General features: G+C 50.2%; 1 protein-coding gene and 1 pseudogene across 26 annotated transcripts in view; one reads left to right on the top strand and one right to left on the bottom strand.

The window, feature by feature from the left end:
* SEMA4A (semaphorin 4A) overlaps positions 1–20,888 on the top strand; it is a 34,855-nt gene extending 13,967 nt beyond the window's left edge. For 25 of the 26 annotated variants that reach the window (XM_065544598.1, XM_074040916.1, XM_074040912.1 and 22 more), the window contains 9 exons: positions 1,165–1,281; positions 1,625–1,749; positions 2,021–2,193; positions 3,608–3,758; positions 15,341–15,521; positions 17,995–18,113; positions 18,259–18,416; positions 18,732–18,832; positions 19,559–20,888. In XM_065544598.1, the coding sequence (XP_065400670.1) occupies positions 1,165–1,281; positions 1,625–1,749; positions 2,021–2,193; positions 3,608–3,758; positions 15,341–15,521; positions 17,995–18,113; positions 18,259–18,416; positions 18,732–18,832; positions 19,559–20,148 (1,715 nt within the window). In that variant the 3' untranslated portion in view covers positions 20,149–20,888. The remainder of the gene's footprint in view (positions 1–1,164; positions 1,282–1,624; positions 1,750–2,020; positions 2,194–3,607; positions 3,759–15,340; positions 15,522–17,994; positions 18,114–18,258; positions 18,417–18,731; positions 18,833–19,558) is intronic. The other variant, XR_012435309.1, reaches the window with a different exon arrangement.
* LOC102121944 (SAP domain-containing ribonucleoprotein pseudogene) lies at positions 12,444–13,483 on the bottom strand (annotated as a pseudogene).
* Positions 20,889–25,405: the final 4,517 nt, after the last annotated feature.

The following is a 25,405-nucleotide window of genomic DNA, read 5'->3' as shown; positions in this document are numbered from 1 at the left end:
TGGAGGTTGCAGTGAGCTGAGATCGCACCACTGCACTCCAGCCTGGGCAACAAAGCAAGACTGTCTCAAAACAAAACAAAACAAAACAAAACAGGCAGAGGAAAGAGAGAGGGAAGCCAGAAGCCTCAGATCACAAGATCAGAGGGAGAATTAAGCACCCCCAATCACCAACTCCTGCTGAAATTGCCACAAAAAGTGGTGGAGAAAGATGGATGTGGAAAGACACAGAGGCACGAGGGTTCGGGAAGGGTATTGGGTAGAGAAGAGGCCTGAGAGTGAGCCGCTGTTCAACAATCGTGTGAACACTTCCTCTGGTGTACTGGGCACTGTGCTGGGTAGTATAGGAGTTATAAACAAGAAATCAGACCGGGTGTGGTGGCTCACACCTGAAATCTCAGCACTTTAGGAGGCTGAGGCGGGTGGATCACTTGGGCTCAGGAGTTCGAGACCAGCTTGGGCAATAGTATAGTCAGACCTCGTCTCTACTGAAAAAACAAAACAATAACAACAAAATTAGCCGGACAAGTGCCTGTGATCCCAGCTACTTGGGAGGCTGAGGTGGGAGGATCGCTTGAGAAGGTCAATGCTACGGTGAGTTGTGATGGCACCACTGCACTCCAGCCTGGATGTGAGCAAGACCCTGTCTTGAAAGAAAAAAAAAGAAAGAGAGAGAGAAACCATGTTTCAATGCACTACTGGACACCAACTATTACAGACTTCCCACCTGGCTTCCTGGAGGAGATGGCCTTCGGCTTTTCCACAGGACCTTGAAGATATAGACAGATGGAGGGAAGGTGTTCCAGGGAGAGAAGGGTAGGACCCAAGGTGTGGAAATGGAAAACACAGTCACCTTCCAGGGTCAGTAAGTGATTCCACTTGGCAAGTGGTTCAGCTAGGTATGTGAGGGAGTAGCCACAGAAAGGCTAGAAAAGTGCCCAAACACGGAGGGCCACACAGGATGGCCATTTCCTGTGGAGAGAGGAAGCTAAGAGGGGTGCTTGGTGAGGAGGGGAAGCTGGGCTTTGGGGCTCCCTAGGAAGGTGCAGAACTGATGCAAGGCCCCCAAGACTGATATGGATGCCAGCGCCGGTCAGAGGCAGGTCTGTGGAGGGCAGAGGAGCCGTCCACGCCATCAGTTCTCTCTTCTCCTCTCCCCCACCCTAGATGGGATGCTCTATTCTGGTACCATGAACAACTTCCTGGGCAGTGAGCCCATCCTGATGCGCACACTGGGATCCCAGCCTGTCCTCAAGACCGACAACTTCCTCCGCTGGCTGCATCGTAAGGACCTGACCCCCGCTGGCCCCCTTTCCTGAGTCCCGGTGACCTTGCTAATTCACTCAACTCTCATTTGTGGAAGGTACAATGTGTCCATTACTGTTAGGCGCAGGGGGTATATGGCAGGGAAGAAGACAAAGCTCCGGTCCTCTTGAAGCTTTCATCTTATGTAAACACATTAAAGAAGCACCAGTCATCCCCTCCCCACATCGCTACCCCTGGACAAGCTGTGGGACCCGAGGAAGCCTGTGTCCTGGCCTCCAGGGCCAACCCAAGGGTTTTCACTCAGGCAAACCGAGGGCATCCAGGGGCTCAGTCCCTAAGCCCATCTGCCCCTCCCCCGCAGCGGACGCCTCCTTCGTGGCAGCCATCCCTTCGACCCAGGTCGTCTACTTCTTCTTCGAGGAGACAGCCAGCGAGTTTGACTTCTTCGAGAGGCTCCACACATCCCGGGTGGCTCGAGTCTGCAAGGTCGGCGGGCGGGGCGGGGGGCGGGGCTAACTGGAGGATTACCAATAGGGAGATGGCAGGGGCGGGACTGAGTGGTGGGTCCCCAAGGAGAGCGGAGGGGAGGGGAGGGGAGGGGAGGGGAAGGGAGGGGAGGGGCGGGGAAGGAGACCAGAGGTGCTGGGGAGCGCGGGGTGGGGCACACGGGGCTGGGGGTGCGGGGAGCACACACGGGGTTGGCGGGACGGGGACACGCGTGGCTGGGGGTGCCCCCTCATTCTCCCTGTACCCCCAGAATGACGTGGGCGGCGAAAAACTGCTGCAGAGGAAGTGGACCACCTTCCTGAAGGCCCAGTTGCTCTGCACCAAGCCGGGGCAGCTGCCCTTCAACGTCATCCGCCACGCGGTTCTGCTGCCCGCCGATTCTCCCACAGCTCCCCATATCTACGCAGTCTTCACCTCCCAGTGGTGAGCAGCAGGGCCGGACCGTGGGGACTGGACACGGGACTTGACTCCAGTGAGGCCCCGGCTCGTGGGCGGAGGCAGGAATTGACATGAGCCAGCACCTATTCAGCACTTTCACAGAGGAAGGCATTAAATCGTCACCACCTCTGAGAAATTTGACTCATGCCCTTTTTGTAGATGGGAAAAATAAGGCTCAGAGAGGTTCTAACTAGTTTATATTCTGCCTAGTTCCAAAAGGGATAGGAAGCATTTTGCAAAAGGCAAATATTAAAATCAATAAAATAGATAAAGAAATGGGAATAAAAGGAGAGTATGAGAAGCCAGGGATAAGGCCAACACACTACAAATGCTTGTCATAAGATGTAGTATAGTCCCTGGATGCCAGCCACAAATTTAGCTCTGCACTTCCTAATGGCCAGGGCAAACAGGGAAACACCATGGGTATCATAAGATAAAGTCGGCCGGGTGCGGTGGCTCATGCCTATAATCCCAGCACTTTGGGAGGCCGAGGCGGGCAGATCATGAGGTCGAGAGATCAAGACCATCCTGGCCAACATGGTGAAACCTTGTCTCTACTAAAAATACAAAAATTAGATGGGTGTAGTGGCGCATGCCTGTAGTCCCAGCTACTCATGACCCTGGGGCAGGAGAATCCCATGAACCCGGGAGGCGGAGGTTGCAGTGAGCTGAGATCACACCACTGCACTCCAGCCTGGCAACACAGCAAGACTCCATCTCAGAAAATATAAATAAAAATAAAGTCATTGCTTGAAGGTTGAGAAAGGTTAACCGATTTGTCCAAGGTCCCTGAGCTATGGTCTGGCCCCACAGTGTTTAGGTACCTGCTGACAATGTGTGTATTTGGGGTAAGTGGGGTCTGGTATCCGCAGGATCCAGAACTGAGAGCCTGGTGTATACAATAGTCAGCTTCAAGAGAGCAAGAGAAACAGACCTCCTGTCTCCACAGACCAGGGCTGAAGGAATAAAAACAGTCTGGTAGTCAGGCACTGGTTGGTTCTCTGAGGACCACGGATCCAAGAGACTGAAAGGAAGAGGGCTTTGTGTGGAGCCAGGCTGGAGCTGGTTACACTGTCCCTCCAATGGGTGCAGCCCAGTCTAGGCAGGACAGGCAGGGGCCACCCCAGGGCCTGAGCCCCAATTAATTCTCATTAAGGATAATCAGACTTCATATCCCAAGATGGGCCTAGAGCCAGGCCCTGGGCCAGAGTCAGGGAATTCCATGGGGCTTCCTTGGCCCTTATCAACACAGTGAGGGGAAGGAGTGGTAGCTGGAGGCTGGCCCAGCTCTCCACACTCTTGCCTCCTGGGCTTTATCACTGAGGGTGGGCCAGGGCTGGAGAGAGAGCTGCCTGGTATGGCAGAGACCACAGACAATGTTCCCTCTGGTTGTCTCCAGGCAGATTGGCGGGACCAGGAGCTCTGCGGTTTGTGCCTTCTCTCTCTTGGACATTGAACGCGTCTTTAAGGGGAAATACAAAGAGTTGAACAAAGAAACTTCACGCTGGACTACTTATAGGGGCCCTGAGACCAACCCCCGGCCGGGCAGTGTGAGTACTACCTCCCACACTAATCACAGTCTACACACACATGATGTGCACGGAAAAGCACCTATCATGGCATAGTAAAGGCCCAATAAATGTTAGTGCTCTCCACCCCACCAATCTTGTCTGCTCAGACATACACCTGGTACAGCTGCCTACATTCCACATGTGCCTAGCACCCTCTTATACACAGAGGAGTTGCCAGAGCCATCTCCCTTCACCAAGGCTAACTGTACACCAAATATCTGGGCATATCACTATGGAAACAAGGGAACATGGGCTGTGTGCCAAGGACTGTCTCGGGCATTGCCACCTGCCTTTATTATTTAACTTTTAAAAAAAATCAGAGACCAGGCGGGGTGTGGTGACTCATGCCTGTAATCCCAGCAATTTGGGAGGCTGAGGCAGGTGGATCACTTGAGGTCAGGAGTTCAAGACCAGCCTGGCCAATGTGGTGAAACCTCATCTCTACTAAAAATACAAAAATTAGCCGGGCATGGTGGTGCATGACTGTAATTTCAGGTATTGGGAGGCTGAGGTAGGAGAATCGCTTGAACCTGGGAGGTGGAGGTTGCAGTGAGCCAAGATTGCACCACTGCACTCCAGCCTGGGTGATAGAGTGAGACTCAGTCTCAAAAAAAAAAAAAAAAAAAAAAATCAGAGGCCGGGCATGGTGGCTTATGCCTGTAATCCCAGCCATTTGGGAGACTGAGACGAGAGGTTCACTTGAGGTTAGGAGTTTGAGACCAGCCTGGGCAACATTGTAAGACTCTGTCTCTACCAAAAAAAATTAGCTGGGCATGGTGGCATGTGCCTGTAGTCAGCTACTCAAGAGGCTGAGGTAGGAGGATCACTTGAGCCTGGGAGTTCAAGGCTCCAGTGAGCTGTGATCATGAGAATGTACTCCAGCCTGGGTGACCAGAGTGAGATGCTGTCTCTAAAAAAGTTTTTAAATGAAAAAAAGAAAAAAAAAATCACAGCCTGGGCAATATTGGGGGGAACCCATTTCTACAAAAGAGAAAAAAATCAGAGCTATTATATGTACGTGATTTGAAGAATCAGATCTAAAATCAAATAGATCTATAGAGTTAACTACAAAAAGCAGTCTTATTTCCCATCCTCCACCTCGCCCCAAACATTTTCAACTCTTTTAGCTGATTCTTTTTAAATTTATCTCAAAATCTCTAAATAACATGCTTTTATTGCTACTTCTTGATGTTTCAGTTTCTGACAGTATCTGTTGAATTTCCATTGTAAAAGGTGAGAATTTAACTATGTTCCCCAACCCCCGTCTCCACCCAGTGGTGTGCTAGAGCTGGCTTGCAGCAGCTAGCAAGAACTGTTTTTGCACATCTTTTTCCAAATTTGTGTTCAGTGATATTATATTGGTAGCTTGAAATTAGCCATGGCGGAAGTATACATCACAGAAATCAGCAAACAATGCAAATCGGCTTTCTAACCCTCTCTCAACAAAACTGACTTGGACCAACATACAGTAACTGCACCCACCCCCAATCTCCTAATGTAATTTTCTGGTAATTTTGGTTAGATCACTATTTATATTATGACTCTTCTTATTCACAGCCGAGCCAGGTAGTAAGCCATGATTACTTTTCCTTTTTGCATAGTTTTGTTTTCCCTGGGGCTAGTAATTATCTTGACTTTTCTGCTTGCTTTGTTTTCTAAGCTCTTTATTTTTATTATTTTTTTCGAAACAGTGTCTCACTCTGTCACCCAAGCTGGAGTGCAATGGCGCGATCTCGGCTCACTGCAACCTCTGCCTCCTGGGTTCAAGTGATTCTCCTGCCTTAGCCTCCCGAGTAGCTGGGATTACAGGTGTTTGCCACCTCACCCAGCTAATTTTTGTAATTTTAGTAGAGATGGGGTTTCACCATGTTGGCCAGACTGGTCTCTAACTCCTGACCTCAGGTGATCCTCCTACCTCAACCTCCCAAAGTGCTAGGATTACAGGCATGAGGCACTGTGCCTGGTCGAAGCTCTTATCTTTAATTCAACCCCAAGCTCTTCCTAAATTATCTGAATCTCTTCTGAAGACAGACCTATTAGCTTTTCTAACAGTTTTGTCTTCCTGGAGAGCCTTTCTGTCTGCTCCAGTCTGGACTAGTGCCCTCTACTCCCGGAGCACAGATGCCATCCTGGAATCCCCCTTCCTCATCAGCCTGGGGATTCCCCTTTGCCTCTTTCCTGTGACACATCTCGTGTTTCTTGCGTCCTATGGCTTCCTCTTTTTTTTTTTTTTTGAATTTTCAACTGTCTCATTTTGGTGGAGGTTATCCTTTGTAGATTCCTGGAAAAGGATACATGGCAGGTAAAACATTTTAAGATCTTGAGTGTCTGAAAATGTATTCTACTTTCCTATTTGATAATTTGGCTAAGTATACGTCATTCTAGAGTAGAAACACATTTCCTTCAAACTTTGAAGGCCTTGCTTTATTATTTTCTAGCTTCCAGTGGTGCTGTTGAGAAGTCCAAAGTTATTCTGATCCCTAGCACTCTGAATGTAACCTCGTTTTATTTCACTAAAATCTTTTTTTTTTTTTTTTAAATACTGATACTCATGGAGCAGGGCTACCGTATAGGCAGCGTGCCTCACTGCCCTCACTGCCCTCACTGCCCTCACTGGAATCTTGTAGTGCTTTTTCTTTGTCCTGGTGTTCTGAAATTTCATGGTGTTGTGCTTTGATGGAACACTACTCGTTTATTGTGCTGGGTGCTCACTGGGCCACTTCAGCCTGGAAATTAGTACTCTTAGTTCTTTCAGTTCTGAGTTTTCTTGAACTATATCTTCCTATCTTCTTCTTTTTTTTTTTTTTAGATGGAGTCTCACTGTCATCCAGGCTGGAGTGCAGTGGTGCGATCTTGTCTCACTGCAACCTCCACCTCCTGGGTTCAAGTGATTCTCCTACCTCAGCCTCCTGAGTAGCTGGGACTACAGTTTCACGCCACCATGTCCGACTAATTTATTTATTTATTTATTTTGAGATGGAGTCTTGCTGTGCCCCCAGGCTTCAGTGTAGTGGCTCTATCTTGGCTCGGTACAACCTCTGCCTCCTGGGTTCAAGCGCTTCTCCTGCCTCAGCCTCCCGAGTAGCTGGGACTACAGGTGCCCTCTACCATGCCCAGTTAATTTTTGTATTTTTAGTAGAGACAGGGTTTCACCATGTTGCCCAGGCTGGTCTCGAACTCCTGACCTCAGGTGATTTGCCTGCCTTGGCTTCCCAAAGTGCCGGGATTACAGGCGTAAACCACAGTGCGCGGCCTTTTTTTGGTATTTTTAGTAGAAACTGGGTTTCACCATGTTGCCCAGGCTGGTCTTGAACTCCTGAGCTCAAGCAATACAACCACTTTGGCCTCCTAAAGTGCTGGGATTCCAGGCGTGACCCACTGTGCCCGGCCCTATCTTCTTTTCATTCAACAAATATTTTTTGAGGACACATGCGACTATTCTGGGCAGGGAATATAGAAGTGAGCAAAACACATGAAAGTCCTGGCCGGGCACGGTGGCTCAAGCCTGTAATCCCAGCACTTTGGGAGGCCGAGACGGGCGGATCGTGAGGTCAGGAGACCGAGACCATCCTGGCTAACACGGTGAAACCCTGTCTCTACTAAAAAATACAAAAAACTAGCCGGGCGAGGTGGCGGCCGCCTGTAGTCCCAGGTACCCGGGAGGCTGAGGCAGGAGAATGGCGTAAACCCGGGAGGCGGAGCTTGCAGTGAGCTGAGATCCGGCCACTGCACCCCAGCCTGGGCGACAGAGCAAGACTCCGTCTCAAAAAAAAAAAAAAAAAAAAAAGAAAGTCCCGGGGCCGGGCGCGGTGGCTCAAGCCTGTAATCTCAGCACTTTGGGAGGCCGAGACGGGCGGATCACAAGGTCAGGAGATCGAGACCATCCTGGCTAACACGGTGAAACCCCGTCTCTACTAAAAAAATACAAAAAACTAGCCGGGCAAGGTGGTGGGCGCCTGTAGTCCCAGCTACTTGGGAGGCTGAGGCAGGAGAATGGCGTAAACCCACGAGGCGGAGCTTGCAGTGAGCTGAGATCCGGCCACTGCACTCCAGCCTGGGCGACAGAGTGAGACTCCGTTTCAACAACAACAACAACAACAACAAAAAGAAAGTCCCTTCCCTCATGGGGCTTACATTCCAATGGAGTGTTTTCTCACTTTTTTCTGGACCTCCTAGACTAGTCTTCTCACTTTTTTTTTTTTTTTTTTTTTTTTTTGAGGCGGAGTCTCGCTCTGTCGCCCAGGCTGGAGTGCAGTGGCGCGATCTCGGCTCACTGCAAGCTCCGCCTCCCGGGTTCCCGCCATTCTCCTGCCTCAGCCTCCCGAGTAGCTGGGACTACAGGCGCCGCCACCACGCCCGGCTAATTTTTTTGTATTTTTAGTGGAGACGGGGTTTCATTGTGTTAGCCAGCATGGTCTCGATCTCCTGACCTCGTGATCCGCCCGTCTCGGCCTCCCAAAGTGCTGGGATTACAGGCTTGAGCCACCGCGCGCGGCCCTCTTCTCACTTTTTTTAAGCTTTCCTACTGTCCAGGTCTTTGGTTGTGTTCTATTTTTCTGGAAGAGTGTCTCAACTTTGTCTTCCAATCTTTCTGTCAGGTTTTTCATTTCTGTGTTCAGAGACAGTGAAAGAAAAAAGAAAGAAGGCCAGGTGCAGTGGCTCACACCTGTAATCTCAGCACTTTGGGAGGCTGAGACAGGTGGATCACCTGAGGTGAGGAGTTCAAGACCAGCCTGACCAACACGGTGAAACTCCGTCTCTACTAAAAATACAAAAATTAGCCAGGCATGGTGGTGCACACCTATAGTCCCAGCTACTCAGGAGGCTGAGGCAGAAGAATTGCTTGAACCAAGGAGGCCAAGGTTGCAGTGAGCTGAGATCGTGCCACTGCACTCCATCCTGGGTGACAGAACGAGACTTCATCGAAAGAAAGGAGAAGAGAAGAGAAGAGAAGAGAAAAGAAAAGAAAAAAAGAAGAAGAAAAAAGATTTTTCGTTTCTGCCAAACAGTCTCGACCTCCTGGGCTCAAGTGATCCTCCTACCTCAGCCTCCTGAGTGACTGGAACTACAAGCACCCACCACCACACCCAGTTATGTGGAGGCAGGGTCTCAAACTCATGGGTTCAAGCAATCCTCCCACCTTGGCCTTTCAAAGTGTTGGGATTACAGGTGTGAGCCACCATGCCTCACCTGGGATTGTATAGATTAAAAGAAATTTAAGACCAGGTACAGTGGCTCAAGCCTGCAATCCCAACAGTTTGGGAGGCTGAGGTGGGAGGATTGTTTGAGCCCAGGAGTTTGAGAGCAGTCTGGGCAATATAGCGAGACCCCCATCTCTACAAAATATTTAAAAATTAGCTGTGTGTTGTGCCGTGCGCCTGTAGTCCTAGCTACTTGGAAATGTGAGGTAGGAGGATCACTTGAGCCTGGGAGGTTGAGGCTGTACCCCACTGTACTCCAGCCTGGGCAACAGAGTGAGACCGTGTCTCAAAAAAAAAAAGAGAAAAGAAAAAAATTTACATAATCCCTTCCCATCTTCCATTTTTCTCATGCATTTTTTTGTTTGTCAGAGTCTTCCACAGCCTGGATCTTGATGACTGCATCTCTGTAGTGTAGTTTAAGTATTTCCTATAAATTGTTCAGTAGTTGGATCTAGAGACTTACTCAGATTCAGGTTTGGTTTGGAGGGGGGGCAAGATTACTTCATCATGGTTGTGTGCTCTTTTCTCTGGATGCCTGTAATGCCTGGTGGCCCTCTTTGTGTGAAGGAAAGACTCTTCTTTGGCAGCATTTGCTTCCTGTTTCATGGGTGCACTATTTTCACGTATCTCTCTTAGGATAGTAATGATGGATTTCTGTGAAGTTTTCTTCTTTCTGATTCATTTCTATTTCCTCTTAGGTTTTTTTTTGTTTGTTTGTTTTTGTTTTTTTTTGGTTTTTTTTGAGATGAAGTCTCACTCTGTTGCCTAGGCTGGAGTGCAATGGCGCGATCTCGGCTCAGTGCAACCTCTGCCTCCTGGCTTCAGGCGATTCTTCTGCCTCAGACTCCCGAGTAGCTGGGATTACAGGCACACACCACCATACATAGCTAATTTTTGAATTTTTAGTAGAGATGAGATTTCACCATGTTGGTCAGGCTGATCTTGAACTCCTGACCTCAGGTGATCCGCCCACCTCAGCCTCCCAAAGTGCTGGGATTACAGGCATGAGCCACCGTGCCCAGCATTTTTTTTTTTCTTTCTTTTTTTTTTTTTTTTTGAGATGGAGTCTTGTTCTGTTGCCCAGGCTGGAGTGCAGAGGCGCGACCTTGGCTCACTGCAATGTCCACCTCCCTGGTTCAAACGATTCTTCTGCCTCAGCCTCCTGAGTAGCTGGGATTATAGGTGCCCACCACCACGCCCACCTAATTTTTTTATATTTTTAGTAGAGACAGGGTTTCAACATGGTGGCCAGGATGGTCTCGAACTCCTGACCTCAGGCAATCTGCTCGCCTCGGCCTACCAAAGTGCTGGGATTACAGGTGTGAGCCACTGTGCCCGGCCTCTCTTAGGTTTTTGTTGGTTCTTTTTCTTCTTTTTTTTTTTTTTTCTATTTGTTTATTTTGGTTTCTTTCTTTCATGTTGGTGGTTTTACTTACATGTCTGGTAGTCCTTGAATGTCTACTCATGTTTAACAGCGGGGGACCTTGAAGCTGTTTGGAGCTCTGTGTCCATAACTAAGGCTTGGAAATTTGGTCTCTGTTATGCCACCACTGAGAGTGGTCTGGCTGGGCTGTTTGGTGGGAATCTTCAATGTCAGTGTCTTTACTGTATCTTAGGTCATTAAATCTTTCCTCTTAGACCTCCAGTCAGTTTCCCGAGCAGCCTCTTCTAGTCTTCTGCGTGGAGGCAGATGATCTGGCTCTTGGTGTCTGGGAGCCACAGGGGAAGAGGGTTGGGTTTGGGAAAGAGTCTCATCATGTAGTATACCTACCTGTATTGAATCCCCCTGCTTTCAGGATGGTGTCCCCATCAACTGGGCCTGCTATCCTTCATCCAGAAACCCTCTGTTTTACTCTCTCTGGTGGATTAACCTCCAGTATTGGGCCAGGATGTGGAAGGGGCAGTCACCCAGGTCTGTGGAGTTTGGAGAGTACCAGCCTGTTTCTTTTTTTTTTTTTTGAGACGGAGTCTTGCTCTGTCGCCCGGGCTGGAGTGCAGTGGCCGGATCTTGGCTCACTGCAAGCTCCGCCTCCCAGGTTCACGCCATTCTCCTGCCTCAGCCTCCCGAGTAGCTGGGACTACAGGCGCCCGCCACCTCGCCTGGCTAGTTTTTTGTATTTTTTAGTAGAGACGGGGTTTCACCGTGTTAGCCAGGATGGTCTTGATCTCCTGACCTCGTGATCTGCCCGTCTCGGCTTCCCAAAGTGCTGGGATTACAGGCTTGAGCCACCACGCCCGGCCACCAGCCTGTTTCTTAAACAGACTTTCAAATAATCCTCCTTATTTAGCATCCCCATTAACCTCACTTCCAGAGGTGCCTGAGATTAGTAATTCGTGAACTTTAGGAATCCTGCCTTCTAAATGTTTTGGGGCTTCCTCCAGGGCTGGCTTGAGAAGATTCTTCTCTCTCTCTCTCTCTGTTAAGTCTTTTCTGTTGTTCATTCGCTTTCCAGCTTCCAAAATGTGGATGCTTTTGCACTTCTCTCTTGTTCTCCCCATCCCTCGCTCGTCTAGGTTTATGTCTTTTTAAAAATTCCCTGGCCAGGCATGGTGGCTCACGCTGTAATCCCAGCACTTTGGGAGGCAGAGGCAGGCGGATCACTAGGTCAGGAGATCGAGACCATCCTGGCCATCCTGGCCAACATGGTGAAACCCCATCTCTACTAAAAATAAAAAATTAGCTGGGTGTGGTGGTGCATGCCTGTAATCCCAGCTACTTGGGAGACTGAGGCATGAGAATTGCTTGAACCTAGGAGGCGGAGCTTGCAGTGAGCCAAGATCGTGCCACTGCACTCCAGCCTGGCAACACAGCGAGACTCCGTCTCAAAAAAAAACAAACAAAAAAAATTCCCTTTGGCCCAGGTGCAGTGGCTAAAGCCTGTTATCCCAGCACTTTGGGAGGCCGAGGTGGGAGGATAACTTGAGGCCAGGAATTGGAGATCAGCTTGGGTAACATAGTGAGACCCCATCTCTACAAATAAAAAATTAGCTCGGGCCAGGCATGATGGCTTATGCCAGTAATCCCAGAAGTTTGGGAGGCAGAGGTGGGTGGATCACTTGAGGTCAGGAGTTGGAGACCACCCTGGCCAACATGGTGAAACCCCGTCTCTACTAAAAATACAAATATTAACTGGGTGTGGTGGTGGGCTCCTGTAATCCCAGCTACTCAGGAGGCTGAGGCAGGAAAATGGCGTGAACCCGGGAGGTGGGGCTTGCAGTGAACCGAGATCGCACCTCTGCACTCCAGCCTGGGAGACAGAGCGAGACTCCGTCTCAAAAAAAAAAAAAAAAAAAAAAAAAAAATTAGCCAGGCATGGTGGCACACACCTGTGGTTCTAGCTTCTCAGGAGGCTAAGATAGGAGGATGGCTTGAACCCAGGAGGTCAAGGCTGCAGTGAACCAAGATCATGCCACTGCACTCCAGCCTGGATGACAGTGAGACACTGTTTAAAAAAAATAATTTTTTTTAGTGTAATTATCATTTGTTTTGTGTATTTGTTACATTGTGTGCATGACAGCCTTTGTTAAGGGTGTCTGAGGAGTATGGAGCTGACAGGGGCACTGGAATGCTGGGAAAGAGCTTCTTCAACTGAGATCAAGGCTTGCTGGAGGGAACCACTGCAAAAGGGCCACCAGGCAGTTTTCAAGTTATGTGACAGAGGGCAAAGATGGCCATAGGGTGCTCTGAGTTTTGGGATGGTCACATGACACAATCCAGCACTTGAACCTGGGGTACATGCTCCCTCATTGTGAGGCAGGACGTAGGCACATGACTGTGCATTTAGGCATATGTGTGACCAAGAAGAATGAGATAAATGGAAAACACTGGAGAACACAAAGTATCAAGAACTTTTCATTAGGCAATCCCAAAGCACTCTGCTCTTTTCCTCTTCTTTGCCTCTGTATCCTCTGTGGTTCCAGTTCCAGCTGAACTTGTGACAATGCCAAATCGCTCCTTCCTCTTTTTCAGTTTCTCATCATCTTCAGACTTTCTGGAGATTGAAGAGACATTCAAACCAAATCTTTGAGCTGTTTCCTTCAGCTTATCCAAGTTAACCATAGGTTTGTTATCAGATGACAGACCTTTTGTTGGAACTGAAGAAATCCCAAACCTAGCTGCCCGAGCAGCTTTCTTACCCTCCAAGCTCTGTGAGAGTAAGAATTTGTTCAGCCCTCTTCTGCATTCTCTCAGTCTGTGGTATTTCAGATGTAATTTTCACCACTTTCTTCTCTACTGCCACATCAACAGTTTTTTCAGGGGGTTCTTTCTCTTTGACAGGGAGCTCAATGGGCTTTGTTTCTTCTTCCTCTGTTTCATCTCCCAGAACATCTTCTTCATTTGCCTCCTCTTCAGCGTGTTCTTCAAGATATGCCTGGAGTCTGTGGATAAGATCTTGCTTTATTCCCTTGGTCTCCAAACCACAAGCAAGACATTCTTGCTTTAGTTCAGCAAGCTTCAGCTTATGGAACTCCACTGTCTCGGTCGCCATCTTGTTACCCCTCAAAAAACAATTTTTTAATTAAAAAAAAACCCTTTGGCTGGGCGCAGTGGCTCAAGCCTGTAATCCCAGCACTTTGGGAGGCCGAGACGGGCAGATCATGAGGTCAGGAGATCGAGACCATCCTGGCTAACACGGTGAAACCCCGTCTCTACTAAAAAAAAAAAATACAAAAAACTAGCTGGGCGAGGTGGCGGGCGCCTGTAGTCCCAGCTACTCGGGAGGCTGAGGCAGGAGAATGGTGTGAACCCGGGAGGCGGAGCTTGCAGTGAGCTGAGATCGTGCCAGCCTGGGCAACAGGGCGAGATTCTGTCTAAAAAAAAAAAAAAAAAAAAAAAAAACCCTTTAACCTGTAATCCCAGCACTTTGAGAGGCCAAGATAAGAGGTTCACTTGAGGCCAGGAGTTTGAGACCAGCCTTGGCAATATAGCAAGACCCTGTCTCTATTTGTAAAAATAAAAAACAACAACAACAAAAAAAACCCTTTGGGAGGACATGAGAGTAGGTGCACGTGCTCATTCTGGCATCAAAACGAGATGTAGATGTTATTACCTTATTTTGCAGATGAGAAAGTTGAAGGTCAGAGAGGTGAAATAGCTTATCTAAGGACACAGCTTATAGGTAACAGAGTTGGGGCTGGCCCTAAGACAGTGCTCTTGGAGAACAAGGATCCTGACTGAAGATCAGGACGCAGGTGTCCCAGAGTCACAGCATCCTCATATTAGCAGGGCCTTTAGAGAACAGTTGGTCCAACCCCCTCATTTTATGGGTGAGAAAAAGGAGGCTCGGAATGGAGAAGGGATTCTCCCAGAGTCATGCAGCAAGTTCGTGCAAAACCGTGATGAGAAATGCTCCGTGCTACACCAACCCTTTCTGTGACATTCATTCAGTCGTTGACTCAGCAAACATTTATTGAGCACCAACTGTGTGCCAGATCCTGTGCTATGCCAGGAAATGCAGACATGAGTAAAATTTGGTCCTTTTTTAAATTTCTTTTTTGAGACACAGTTTCACTCAGTTGCCCAGGCTGGAGTGCAGTGGCAAAATCTTGGGTCACTGCAACCTCCACCTCCCGTGTTCAAGTGATTCTCCTGCCTCAGCTTCCTGAGTAGCTGGGATTACAGGTGCCCGCCACCATGCTTGGCTAATTTTTGTATTTTTATTTATTTATTTATTTGAGTCTCTCTCCGTCGCCTAGGCTGGAGTGCAGTGGCACAATCTCGGCTCACTGAAACCTCTGCCTTCTGGGTTCAAGTAATTCTCCTGCTTCAGCCTTCTGAGTAGCTGTGATTACAGGCATGCCACCACCCCCAGCTATTATTTGTATTTTTAGTAGAGACGGAGTTTCACCATGTTGGCCAGGCTGGTCTTGAACTCCTGACCTCAGGGTGATTCGCCCGCCTAGATCTCCCAAAGTGCTGGGATTACAGGTATGAGCCACTATGTCCAGCCATAAAATTTGGTACTTGCCTGTAAGGAGCCTTCGTCCTGCTTCCTGCTGGCTGCCAGGCCTCCTTGCTGGAGGTGCAAAGGAGGAGAACAATAATAACAGTTAACATTGGTTGAGTGCTTGCTTCATGCCAAGCACTGTGTGAATTATTTTTCATGTATTAGTGCATTTCATTTTCCCAGTGAGCCTATGAGGCAGGTCTTGGTAATAGGCCCACTTCACAGCTGAGGAACCTCAGGCAAGCAGAGGCTGGGATGCACAACCAGGCAGCTCCAGAGTCGGAGCTTTAACCACCACCCTGAAATGAGGACTGCCATGAGGGAGGGGGCGAAGGAGAAGCGCACGCGTCGGTGGGAGGGTGAGCTGAGGGAAAGGGGCCAACCAACCTGATCTGCCTCCCTCCTCCTTTAGTGTTCGGTGGGCCCCTCCTCTGATAAGGCCTTGACCTTCATGAAGGACCATTTCCTGATGGATGAGCAGGTGGTGGGAACGCCCCTGCTGGTGAAATCTGGTGTGGAGTATACACGGCTTGCAGTGGAGACAGCCCAGGGCCTTGATGGGCGCAGCCATCTTGTCATGTACCTGGGAACCAGTGAGTAAAGAGTTCCGGGACATCCCCCAGAGGACTAGAGCAGGGGCTGCCCCCAGGTTGAGGAGGGAAACCCTTGAGTTCATTCATTTATTCATTCAACAGCTGTTTACTGGGCACCTGCTATGTGCCTGGCATTCTTCTAGGTTTTGGAAATACAGCAGAGGAGCAAAACAGTCCACTCCCGACCCTTCCTGAGCTTTGTGTGGTGGGGGAGGCAGACAGGGAGGTCTTTGGTGGCCTTATCAAGAGCTGTGTGTCTTAGGAGGGAAGCTATGTTAGAGGAATTTTGAAAGGTGAGTGGGTGGAGGGGAGCTGGAAACCGCATTGTAGAGATCACTCCTTCAGGAAACTCAGCTGTGAGGGGAGAGAGGTGGCTGGAGCAGGGAGTGGGGCCCAGCTGGGGTTCTTGGTTTTGTTTTTCCCCCTCCTTGCCCCCAGGGTTCTTGTTTTATAGACAGGAAGGACTAAGCATCTAGTAGACAGGGGGATGGCAAAGAGATGGGTAGAAGAAGGGATACATGGCAGGTAAAGTTGTGGAGGGAGCAGGCGGCCAGAGTCCAGGACACATGTGGAGCTGAGCAGCTGTGGGTGGCGGGGAGACAGCACCTGAGCTGGGCTGGGAGTGAAGTTGTAGCAGCGTGGTGCGACTTGGTGGGTGTGCAGGCTCAGGGGGCAGAAGCCAAGGGAGCTCTTAGTTGAAGGCTTTTGTGTTCTCTATGTAGGTGAAGGACACAAGGTCATGAGCTGGGAGTGAGGGGGCAGGAAAGGTGGGAAGTTTGAGGAGAGAGGGGTAGATTCAAATAGCCATTGTGGGCTGGGTGGAGTGGCTCATGCCTGTCATCCCAGCACTTTGGGAGGCCGAGGCAGGTGGATCACCTGAGGTCAGGAGTTCGAGACCAGCCTGGCTAACATGGTGAAACCCCGTCTCTACTAAAATACAAAAAAATTAGCCATGTGTAGTGGCACGCACCTGTAATCCCAGCTACTCGGGAGGTTGAGGCAGGAGAATCACTTGAACCCGGGAGGCAGAGGTTGCAATAAGCCAAGATTGTGCCACTGCCTTCCAGCCTGGGTGACAAGAGTGAAACTCTGTCTAAAAAAAACCCAAAAAACAAAATAGCCATTGTGGAAAGGGGGAGAGGGAGTCAGCAGGGAATGCTGCAAGACTGCCCAGGCCGACTGCTCAGGCAGGGCCTGGCTGAGGATAACCTTGAGGGTCAGTGGAAGAAATCTGCCAAGCTCATTCATTCCTTCAGGCCATATTACTAGGCACCGTATCAGCTGTGCATGTATTGAGTATACAGCAGAGAACAAAAAGTCAAAAATCTCAGTCTGTGGAGTGGGTGGAGACAGACAATAGCATCCTTAATAAGTAAATTACGTGGCACATCATGAGATTTGAGTCATGTAGAGGTGTGTGCAGGGGAATCAGGGATGCCAGGTAAGGAGGTTGCACCTGTTAAAAGGGTGGCCAGGTAGACCTCCCTGAGGTGCTTGATGAAAGTGAAGGAGAGGCCGGGCGCGGTGGCTCAAGCCTGTAATCCCAGCACTTTGGGAGGCCGAGACGGGCGGATCACGAGGTCAGGAGATCGAGACCATCCTGGCTAACACAATGAAACCCCGTCTCTACTAAAAAGTACAAAAAACTAGCCGGGCGAGGTGGCGGGCGCCTGTAGTCCCAGCTACTCGGGAGGCTGAGGCAGGAGAATGGCGTAAACCCGGGAGGCGGAGCTTGCAGTGAGCCGAGATAGCGCCACTGCACTCCAGCCTGGGCGACAGAGCGAGACTCCGTCTCAAAAAAAAAAAAAAAAAAAAAAAAAAAAAAAAAAAAAAAGAAAGTGAAGGAGGCAGGTGATGTGATTTTCTACAGAAGCACCCAGCCGGCCACTGTTTCATGCCTATGGAGAAATAGTTGGGTTTCTCCAGGGATAAAGTTTTGTCAGGGAGTTGCAAAGGAAGGACAGAGGTCCAAGGGATTTTAAGCCATTTACAAGAGACTGCCATCTCCATGGCAGAGAGGAAGGTGAACGGTCTGGTTGACCCGTGCCCAGTACACATCACCCTCAGAAGGCGCTTTCTTGGCCGGGCGCGGTGGCTCAAGCCTGTAATCCCAGCACTTTGGGAGGCCGAGGCGGGTGGATCACGAGGTCAGGAGATCGAGACTATCCTGGCTAACATGGTGAAACCCCGTCTCTACTAAAAATACAAAAAACTAGCCGGGCGTGGTGGCGGGCGCCTGTAGTCTCAGCTACTTGGGAGGCTGAGGCGGGAGAATGGTGTGAACCCGGGAGGCGGAGCTTGCAGTGAGCCGAGATCACGCCACTGCACTCCAGCCTGGGAGACACAGCGAGACTCCGTCTCAAAAAAAAAAAAAAAAAGAAGGTGCTTTCTTACAGCTGGGGAGGCCCACTGAAGTTGGGAAGGGATCTGTGGATGAGGTGAGATGACTTCTGCTCTCTCTGTCTCCCCATAGCCACAGGGTCGCTCCACAAGGCTGTGGTGAGTGGGGACAGCGGTGCTCATCTGGTGGAAGAGATTCAGCTGTTCCCTGACCCCGAACCTGTTCGTAACCTGCAGCTGGCCCCCACCCAGGTGGGAAGGGACCTGACTATCAGATGGCCTTCCAGTGGGGCTGGCCCTGGGGGCCTGTTGGGCTGGCTCCCTGGGCCTGCACCGGCGTGCTGGGACTTTACTAGATGTGGCTGGGGCTCCCTGACAATCTCCATCTCTCCTCCAGGGTGCAGTGTTTGTAGGCTTCTCAGGAGGTGTCTGGAGGGTGCCCCGAGCCAACTGTAGCGTCTATGAGAGCTGTGTGGACTGTGTCCTTGCCCGGGATCCCCACTGTGCCTGGGACCCTGAGTCTCGAACCTGTTGCTTCCTGTCTGCCCCCACCCTGTGAGTGCCAGTCCTGGATGGTGGCCTGGATGGCCAGCCAGGACCCTTCTCAGCCAGCTTCTGCTACTGTTCTTCCTCTGTCCAGGGGCTACTGACACATTCACTCCAAGAGTCCTCCCATCCTGCAGTGGGTTTCTCCAGGGATGGAGGTTCCGGGCAGTTTTGAAGCTGCTCTAACCATCCCGGGTTCCTCTCCTCTCTGTTCCTAGTCTCCCCTGGCCTACCTTCTTCCCTACTGCACTTCCTGCCTTCCTCCTTCCTCTTCCCACTTTTAGCTCTTTCGAGGGATAATTTTTGCTTTCTCTGCTCTCTTAGGAACTCCTGGAAGCAGGACATGGAGCGGGGGAACCCAGAGTGGGCATGTGCCAGTGGCCCCATGAGCAGGAGCCTTCGGCCTCAGAGCCGCCCGCAAATCAGTAAGTGCAGGACCTCTCACCAGGGGAGGTGCAAAGGCTCTGGAAGACTTTTGGGCAGGGGTGGGCATTCCTGCTCCAATTTCCTCCCCCAGCACCTGCCTGCCTTGAGATCTGAACACCCGAGTTGGGATGGATTTGGGTCCTGGCTATAGGGAAGAGGGACAGGAATTCTGAGCTGGAGGCCGAGCTGGGATTCAGGATTGAGGCTGCAGTTGATTTTGGTGTCAGAGTTGGAGTAAAGTGGACTGGGGCTTAGTCTGGGGTCCAGACTGGAAATTAAGGAGGAGTGAAATTTGATTTTGGAAGTTGAAATAGAAGTTGGAGATAAGAGTTAGGGTTCAGGCTGGCCGGGCGCGGTGGCTCACGCCTGTAATCCCAGCGCTTTGGGAGGCTGAGGCGGTACTCTCTTCTACCATTGTTTGAGCTCATGAGTTTGAGACCAGCCTGGCAACATGGTAAAACCCCATCTCTACAAAAATTAACCAGACGTGGAGAGACATACCTGTAGTCCCAGCTACTCGGGAGGCTGGGGTGGAAGGATGGCTTGAGCCCAGGAGGCAGAGGTTGCAGTGAGCTGAGATTGCGCCACTGCACCCCAACCTGGGCAATAGAGCCAGACCCTGCCTCAGAAAAATAAAAGGGCTGGGGTCCAAAGATAGGTTAGAGACTCCCTCCTGTCTCCGTCCTTCACCCGTCCCTTAACCTTTTGCTCCTTTTCTTCTATAGTTAAAGAAGTTCTGGCTGTCCCCAACTCCTTCCTGGAGCTCCCGTGCCCCCACCTGTCAGCCTTGGCCTCTTACTACTGGAGTCATGGCCCAGCAGCAGTCCCAGAAGCCTCTTCCACTGTCTACAATGGCTCCCTCTTGCTGATAGTGCAGGATGGAGTTGGAGGTCTCTACCAGTGCTGGGCAACTGAGAATGGCTTTTCATACCCTGTGGTCTCCTACTGGGTGGACAGCCAGGACCAGTCCCTGGCCCTGGATCCTGAACTGGCAGGCATCCCCCGGGAGCACGTGGAGGTCCCGTTGACCAGGGTCAGTGGTGGGACCGCCCTGGCTGCCCAGCGGTCCTACTGGCCCCACTTTGTCACTGTCACTGTCCTCCTCGCCTTAGTGCTTTCAGGAGCCCTCATCATCCTCCTGGCCTCCCCACTGGGAGCACTCCGGGCTCGGGGCAAGGTTCAGGGCTGCGAGACCCTGCCCCCTGGGGAGAAGGCCCCATTGAGCAGAGAGCAACACCTCCAGTCCCCCAAGGAATGCAGGACCTCTGCCAGTGATGTGGACGCTGACAACTGCCTAGGCACTGAGGTGGCTTAAACTCTAGGCACAGGCTGGGGCTGCAGGGCAGGCACCTGGCCATGCTGGCTGGGTGGCCCCAGCACAGCCTTGACTAGGATGAGAGCAGCACAAAAGACCACCTTTCTCCCCTGAGAGGAGCTTCTGCTACTCTGCATCACCGATGGCACTCAGCAGGGTGATGCGAAGCAGTCTGCCTCCCCTATGGGACTCCCTTCTACCAAGCACACGAGCTCTCTAACAGGGTGGGTTACCCCCAGACCTGCTCCTGCGCTGATATTGAAGAACCTGGAGAGGATCCTTCAGTTCTGGCCATTCCAGGGACCCTCCAGAAACACAGTGTTCCAAGAGACCCTAAAAAACCTGCCTGTCCCAGGACACTATGGTAATGAACACCAAACATCTAAACAACCATATGCTAACATGCCGCTCCTGGAAACTCCACTCTGAAGTTGCCACTTTGAACACCAACACTCCCCTCTCCCAGGGTCGTGCAGGGATCTGCTCCCTCCTGCTTCCCTTACCAGACATGCACCACTGACTCCCAGGAAGTCTTTCCTGAAGTCTGACCACCTTCCTTCTTGCTTCAGTTGGGGCAGACTGTGATCCCTTCTGCCCTGGGAGAATGGTAGGGGTAATCTGAGCCTTGTTCATTCCTTTACCCTAGCTGACCCCTTGACCTCTCCCCCTCCCTTTTGTTTTGGGATTCAGAAAACTGCTTGTCAGAGACTGTTTATTTTTTATTAAAAAGACAAAGCTTATGTATGATGGGCGATGTGTTTGTTGGAGCAGAGGGCTCTGGCAGAGAATTGCTGGGATGTCAAGGGAGCAAGCAGTCCAAGCACATCAGTTGGGAGGAGGCCTAGGTTTGTGGGGTGATTGTTCTCTCCGACTTCAGACTACCTCCTCTGCCCTGCCAGCTCCGCACCCAGAACCAGCCCACAGCTCTTTCCTCCACTCTGAGCATTGCTGGAGGGTGCCGCAAACTTTGCCTTTTGGGCCAACCGCAGGTTGATGTTGACCAGGCTCAGCTTGTATCCGTCTGCTAGACAGGCGATACCTCATCCATCACTAACTCCCCTGTTGCGGCCCCCACAGTTGCTGTCCACAGCTCTCCCACACTTCTCGTGACTCCAACTCAGCCCCGCTTCCCCACTGCAGCAGTTGGCTTCAACTGTTGGTAGATGAATTTATAGAAAGGCTGTGCATCCACCCCCATCCTGGCCACATCCTTCTCAATATCTGATAATGCTTCATACACCTCCACACCACCTTCCTCCTCTCCCCTCTGTCACAAAGGCACAGGTCCCTCTTCCACCAAGGCTAACCAGCACATCTCTCAGCCCATCACTGCTAGGGATCTGTTCTCTAACCATCCGACCTCCAGCATCCCCACTCGCTTTACCCACTTCCTCATCTTTCATCTCTCCTCTCCCACCTACAGGTGTGTTCAGGCGTTCTCTACATAAAAAAACAACAAAACAAATCTTTCCCCAAACTCTATCCATTCACGTCACCCCCACTCAGTCTTTCTTTCCTGGTACCACCAAACATGGGAGCGGTTCCATTCTGGCTGCCCCCACCTCCCTCCAGTGTCACCTGAGCTCTCTCCAATCCCCTGAGGTCTGGCTTCTTTCCCTACCTTTCTGCTAAATGGCTCTCTCAAAGACGACCCATAAACCCATAATGCCAAATTTGACATCGGTGTCTGTGTACCCCTCACACATTGACCACCCCATTCTCACAATTTTCTTCTGTTGTGGGTTCTTAAATTTTTTAAAAATTTAAATCGTGATAAAAAAAAAAAAAGCATGCAACATACCCGCTTAGCCAAAAAAAAAAAGGCCAGGCACAGTGGATCAAGCCTGTAATCTCAGCATTTTGGGAGGCCGAGGCAGGTGGATCACCCGAGGTCAGGAGTTCAAGACCAGCCTGGCCAACATAGCGAGACCCGGTTTCTACTAAAAGTACAAAAAATTAGCCAGGCGTGGTGGCAGGTACCTGTAGTCCCAGCTACTCTGGAGGCTAAGGTAAGAGAATCATTTGAACCCGGGAGGCGGAGCCTGCAGTGAGCCAAGATTGCGCCACTGTGTGTGTGTGTGTGTGTGTATATTTTTTTTTTTTTTGAGACAGAGTCTCGCTCTGTCGCCCAGGCTGGGGTGCAGTGGCACAATCTCAGCTCCCTGCAGCCTCTGCCTCCTGGGTTCAAGCAATTATCCTGCCTCAGCCTCCTGAGTAGCTGGAACTACAGGCACCTGCCACCACACCCAGCTAATTTTTGTATTTTTTAGTAGAAACATGCTTTCGCCATATTGGCCAGGTGGGTCTGGAACTCCTGGACTCAGCTGATTCGCCCGCCTCGGCCTCCCAAAGTGCTGAGATTACAGGTGTGAGCCACCGCACCCAGTCTAACAAGTATATATTTATTTTTTAAAATGAGAGATGGAGTCTCACTGTCACCCAGTCTGGAGTGCAATGGCGCAATCCTAGCTCACTGCAGCCTCATACTCCTGGGCTTAAGGGATTCTCCTGCCTCAGCCTCCTGAGTAGCTAGGACTACAGGCACATGCCACCACACCCGGCTATTTTTTTTTTTTTTTTTTAGAGATGGGGTCTCACTATATTGCCCAGGCTGTCCCGAACTCCTGGCTTCAAGCAACACCCCTCCCTCAGCCTCCCCAAATGCTGGGATTATAGGCATGAGCCACCATGCCCACACCCCACCCCTCTTAGCCATCTCTACCTGTATATATATACATATATATATGTATATAAGCCACATATGGTAGGTAGCCCATGCCCATAATCCCAGCTACTCAGGAGGCTGAGGTGGGAGGATTGTTTCAGCACAGGAATTTGAGGCTGCAGTGAACTATGATCATGCCACTGCAATCCAGCTGGGGCAACAGAGTAATCCCCTGTCTCTAATAATAATAATAATATGTAAAATAAAATATATGTACTATTCATTAAGTGGAAGTGGATCATCACAAATGTTGGCTGAGTAGGCTGAGGAGGAGGAGAAAGAGGAGGGGGTTGGTCCTGCTGTCTCAGGGCAGAGGCAGTAGAAAATCTGCTTAAGCCGGGTGCAGTGGCTCACGCCTGTAATCCTAACACTTTGGGAGGCTGAGGCGGGAGGATCACCTGAGGTCAGGAGTTCAAGACCAGCCTGGCCAACATGGTGAAACCCCGTCTCTACTAAAAAATACAAAATTTAGCCAGGTGTGGTAGCATATGCCTATAATCCCAGCTACTTGGGAGGCTGAGGCAGTAGAATTGCTTGAACCTGGGAGGCGGAGGTTGCAGGGAGCCAAGATCATACCACTGCACTCCAGCCTGGGTGACAGAGCAAGACTCTGTCTCAAAAACAAAAATAAATATGCTTAAAAGTGGACTTATGTAATTAAAATTAATGTTGGTCAAGGTTCAACTGTATAAATAAGTAAGCTAGGTAGGGTACATTAGATGGTGATGTACTGTAGGGAAAAAATGGATCTGGGGAAAGCAGTTTGGGAGTGGGAAGGGTGTCTACAATTTTTTTTTTTTTTTTTTTTTTGAGACAGGGTCTCACTCTGTTGCCTAGGCTGGAGTGCAGTGGCTCGACTGTAGCTCACTGCACCCTCAAGCTCTTGGGCTCAAATGAGCTTCCTGCTTAGCCTCCCGAGTGGGTGGGACTATAGGCATGTGCTACCATGTCTGGCTAATTTTTTATTTTTTTATAGAGATAGGATCTTATTATGTTACCCAGACTGTTCTTGAACTCCTGGATTTAAGCAATCCTCACTCCTTGGCCTCCCAAAGTGCTGGGATTACAGGCATGAGCCACTCTGTCACCCAGGCTGGAGTGCTGCAGTGGCGTGACCTCGGCTCCCTGCAACCTCTGCCTCCAGGTTCAAGTGATTCTCCTGGCTCAGTGTCCTGAATAGCTGGGATTACAGGCACCTGCCCCTGTTGAAGGGGCCCCATAGGTTGCAAATTAGCAATGATAACCCGTAAGTCATGCAAAAGTCTCCATTTGCCAGACCTTTTGGGAAGAGCCAATGTTAGGGGTAGGGGAGGTATAACAGTGGCCATTACTAGAAAAGGGTTTGTTGTTTACATAATTCATCAAATTCTGCCCTCCAGAGGAGGTATTAACTGGCGTTTAAAGTTGTTTTTGCTAGCATTGACCAGTCCCATTGGGTCATACAGAAGTTGTCTGCTATGGCCTCAATTAATCCTTTTGTAAATGGGCTAGCAGCTCTCTTTTCTCTAATGCTTTTTCTTATCTCTTTATAAGCACCAAAATAAATGGGTTAATGTAACTGATTGCCTTGTCAATCTTGCATTACCAGGCAGGCTAAGAGCTCCCCTTCTAATGCCACTTGCCTAAGATAGGGTCCCATAGCTGTAACATATCCCTTGTCTTTTTTCCAATTTATTGGAGGAGAGGGCTCAGGTATTTTTGCCTGGTGATAGCAGGGCTGAGGGAGAGGGAGGCGGTTAGGAAGGTGGCGGTTTCTTCTCCCTTCCCTTTTTAGGCTCTTCTGTGTAGAGCGGGGCCAAAGCAGCCCTAACGCCCATAACATTAGAGATGTTACTTGGACCCCTTACCCTTGTGCATAATGTTAAGATTTCTTCCCACTTGTTCCCAGAGCTCTACGTCTAGTGTGCCTTCTTCTGGGAATCATGGGTTATGGGAAACAACAGTTTGCATTAGGTCCCTTAATTAAGCCTGCGAAACCGAGGCTCCGCTAGCTTTAAGCAGCCTTTTCAATACTTTTTTTTTTTTTTTTTTTTTGAGACGGAGTCTCACTCTCACCCAGGCTGGAGTGCAGTGGTGCGATCTCGGCTCACTGCAAGCTCCGCCTCCCGGGTTCCCGCCATTCTCCTGCCTCAGCCTCCCGAGCAGCTGGGACTATAGGCGCCCGCCACCACGCCTGGCTAATTTTTTGTATTTTTAGTAGAGACGGGGTTTCACCGAGTTAGCCAGGATGGTCTCGATCTCCTGACCTCATGATCTGCCCACCTCGGCCTCCCAAAGTGCTGGGATTACAGGCGTAAGCCACCGCGCCAGGCCATGTTTCAACACTTTTATATACTGCTGCTCTTGAGCTGATACAACTGTTGTCCATGATAAAACCCTAGTGTGAACAATTCCCTCGAATTTGGAAATCCTGAGCAGGCACCAATGACTTACTGACTTACTGACTGCACAGTCTCTTCACCTTTGTTTTTGAGGGTTCCACTGCGATCCATTGCAGCATTCCTCACATGGGGCACCACCTGCCAAATCTGT

The sequence above is a fragment of the Macaca fascicularis genome, chromosome 1 (genome assembly GCF_037993035.2).
Source record: "Macaca fascicularis isolate 582-1 chromosome 1, T2T-MFA8v1.1".
In the NCBI taxonomy this organism is placed as follows: domain Eukaryota; kingdom Metazoa; phylum Chordata; class Mammalia; order Primates; family Cercopithecidae; genus Macaca; species Macaca fascicularis.
This window is presented reverse-complemented; position numbering and strand designations above follow the sequence as displayed.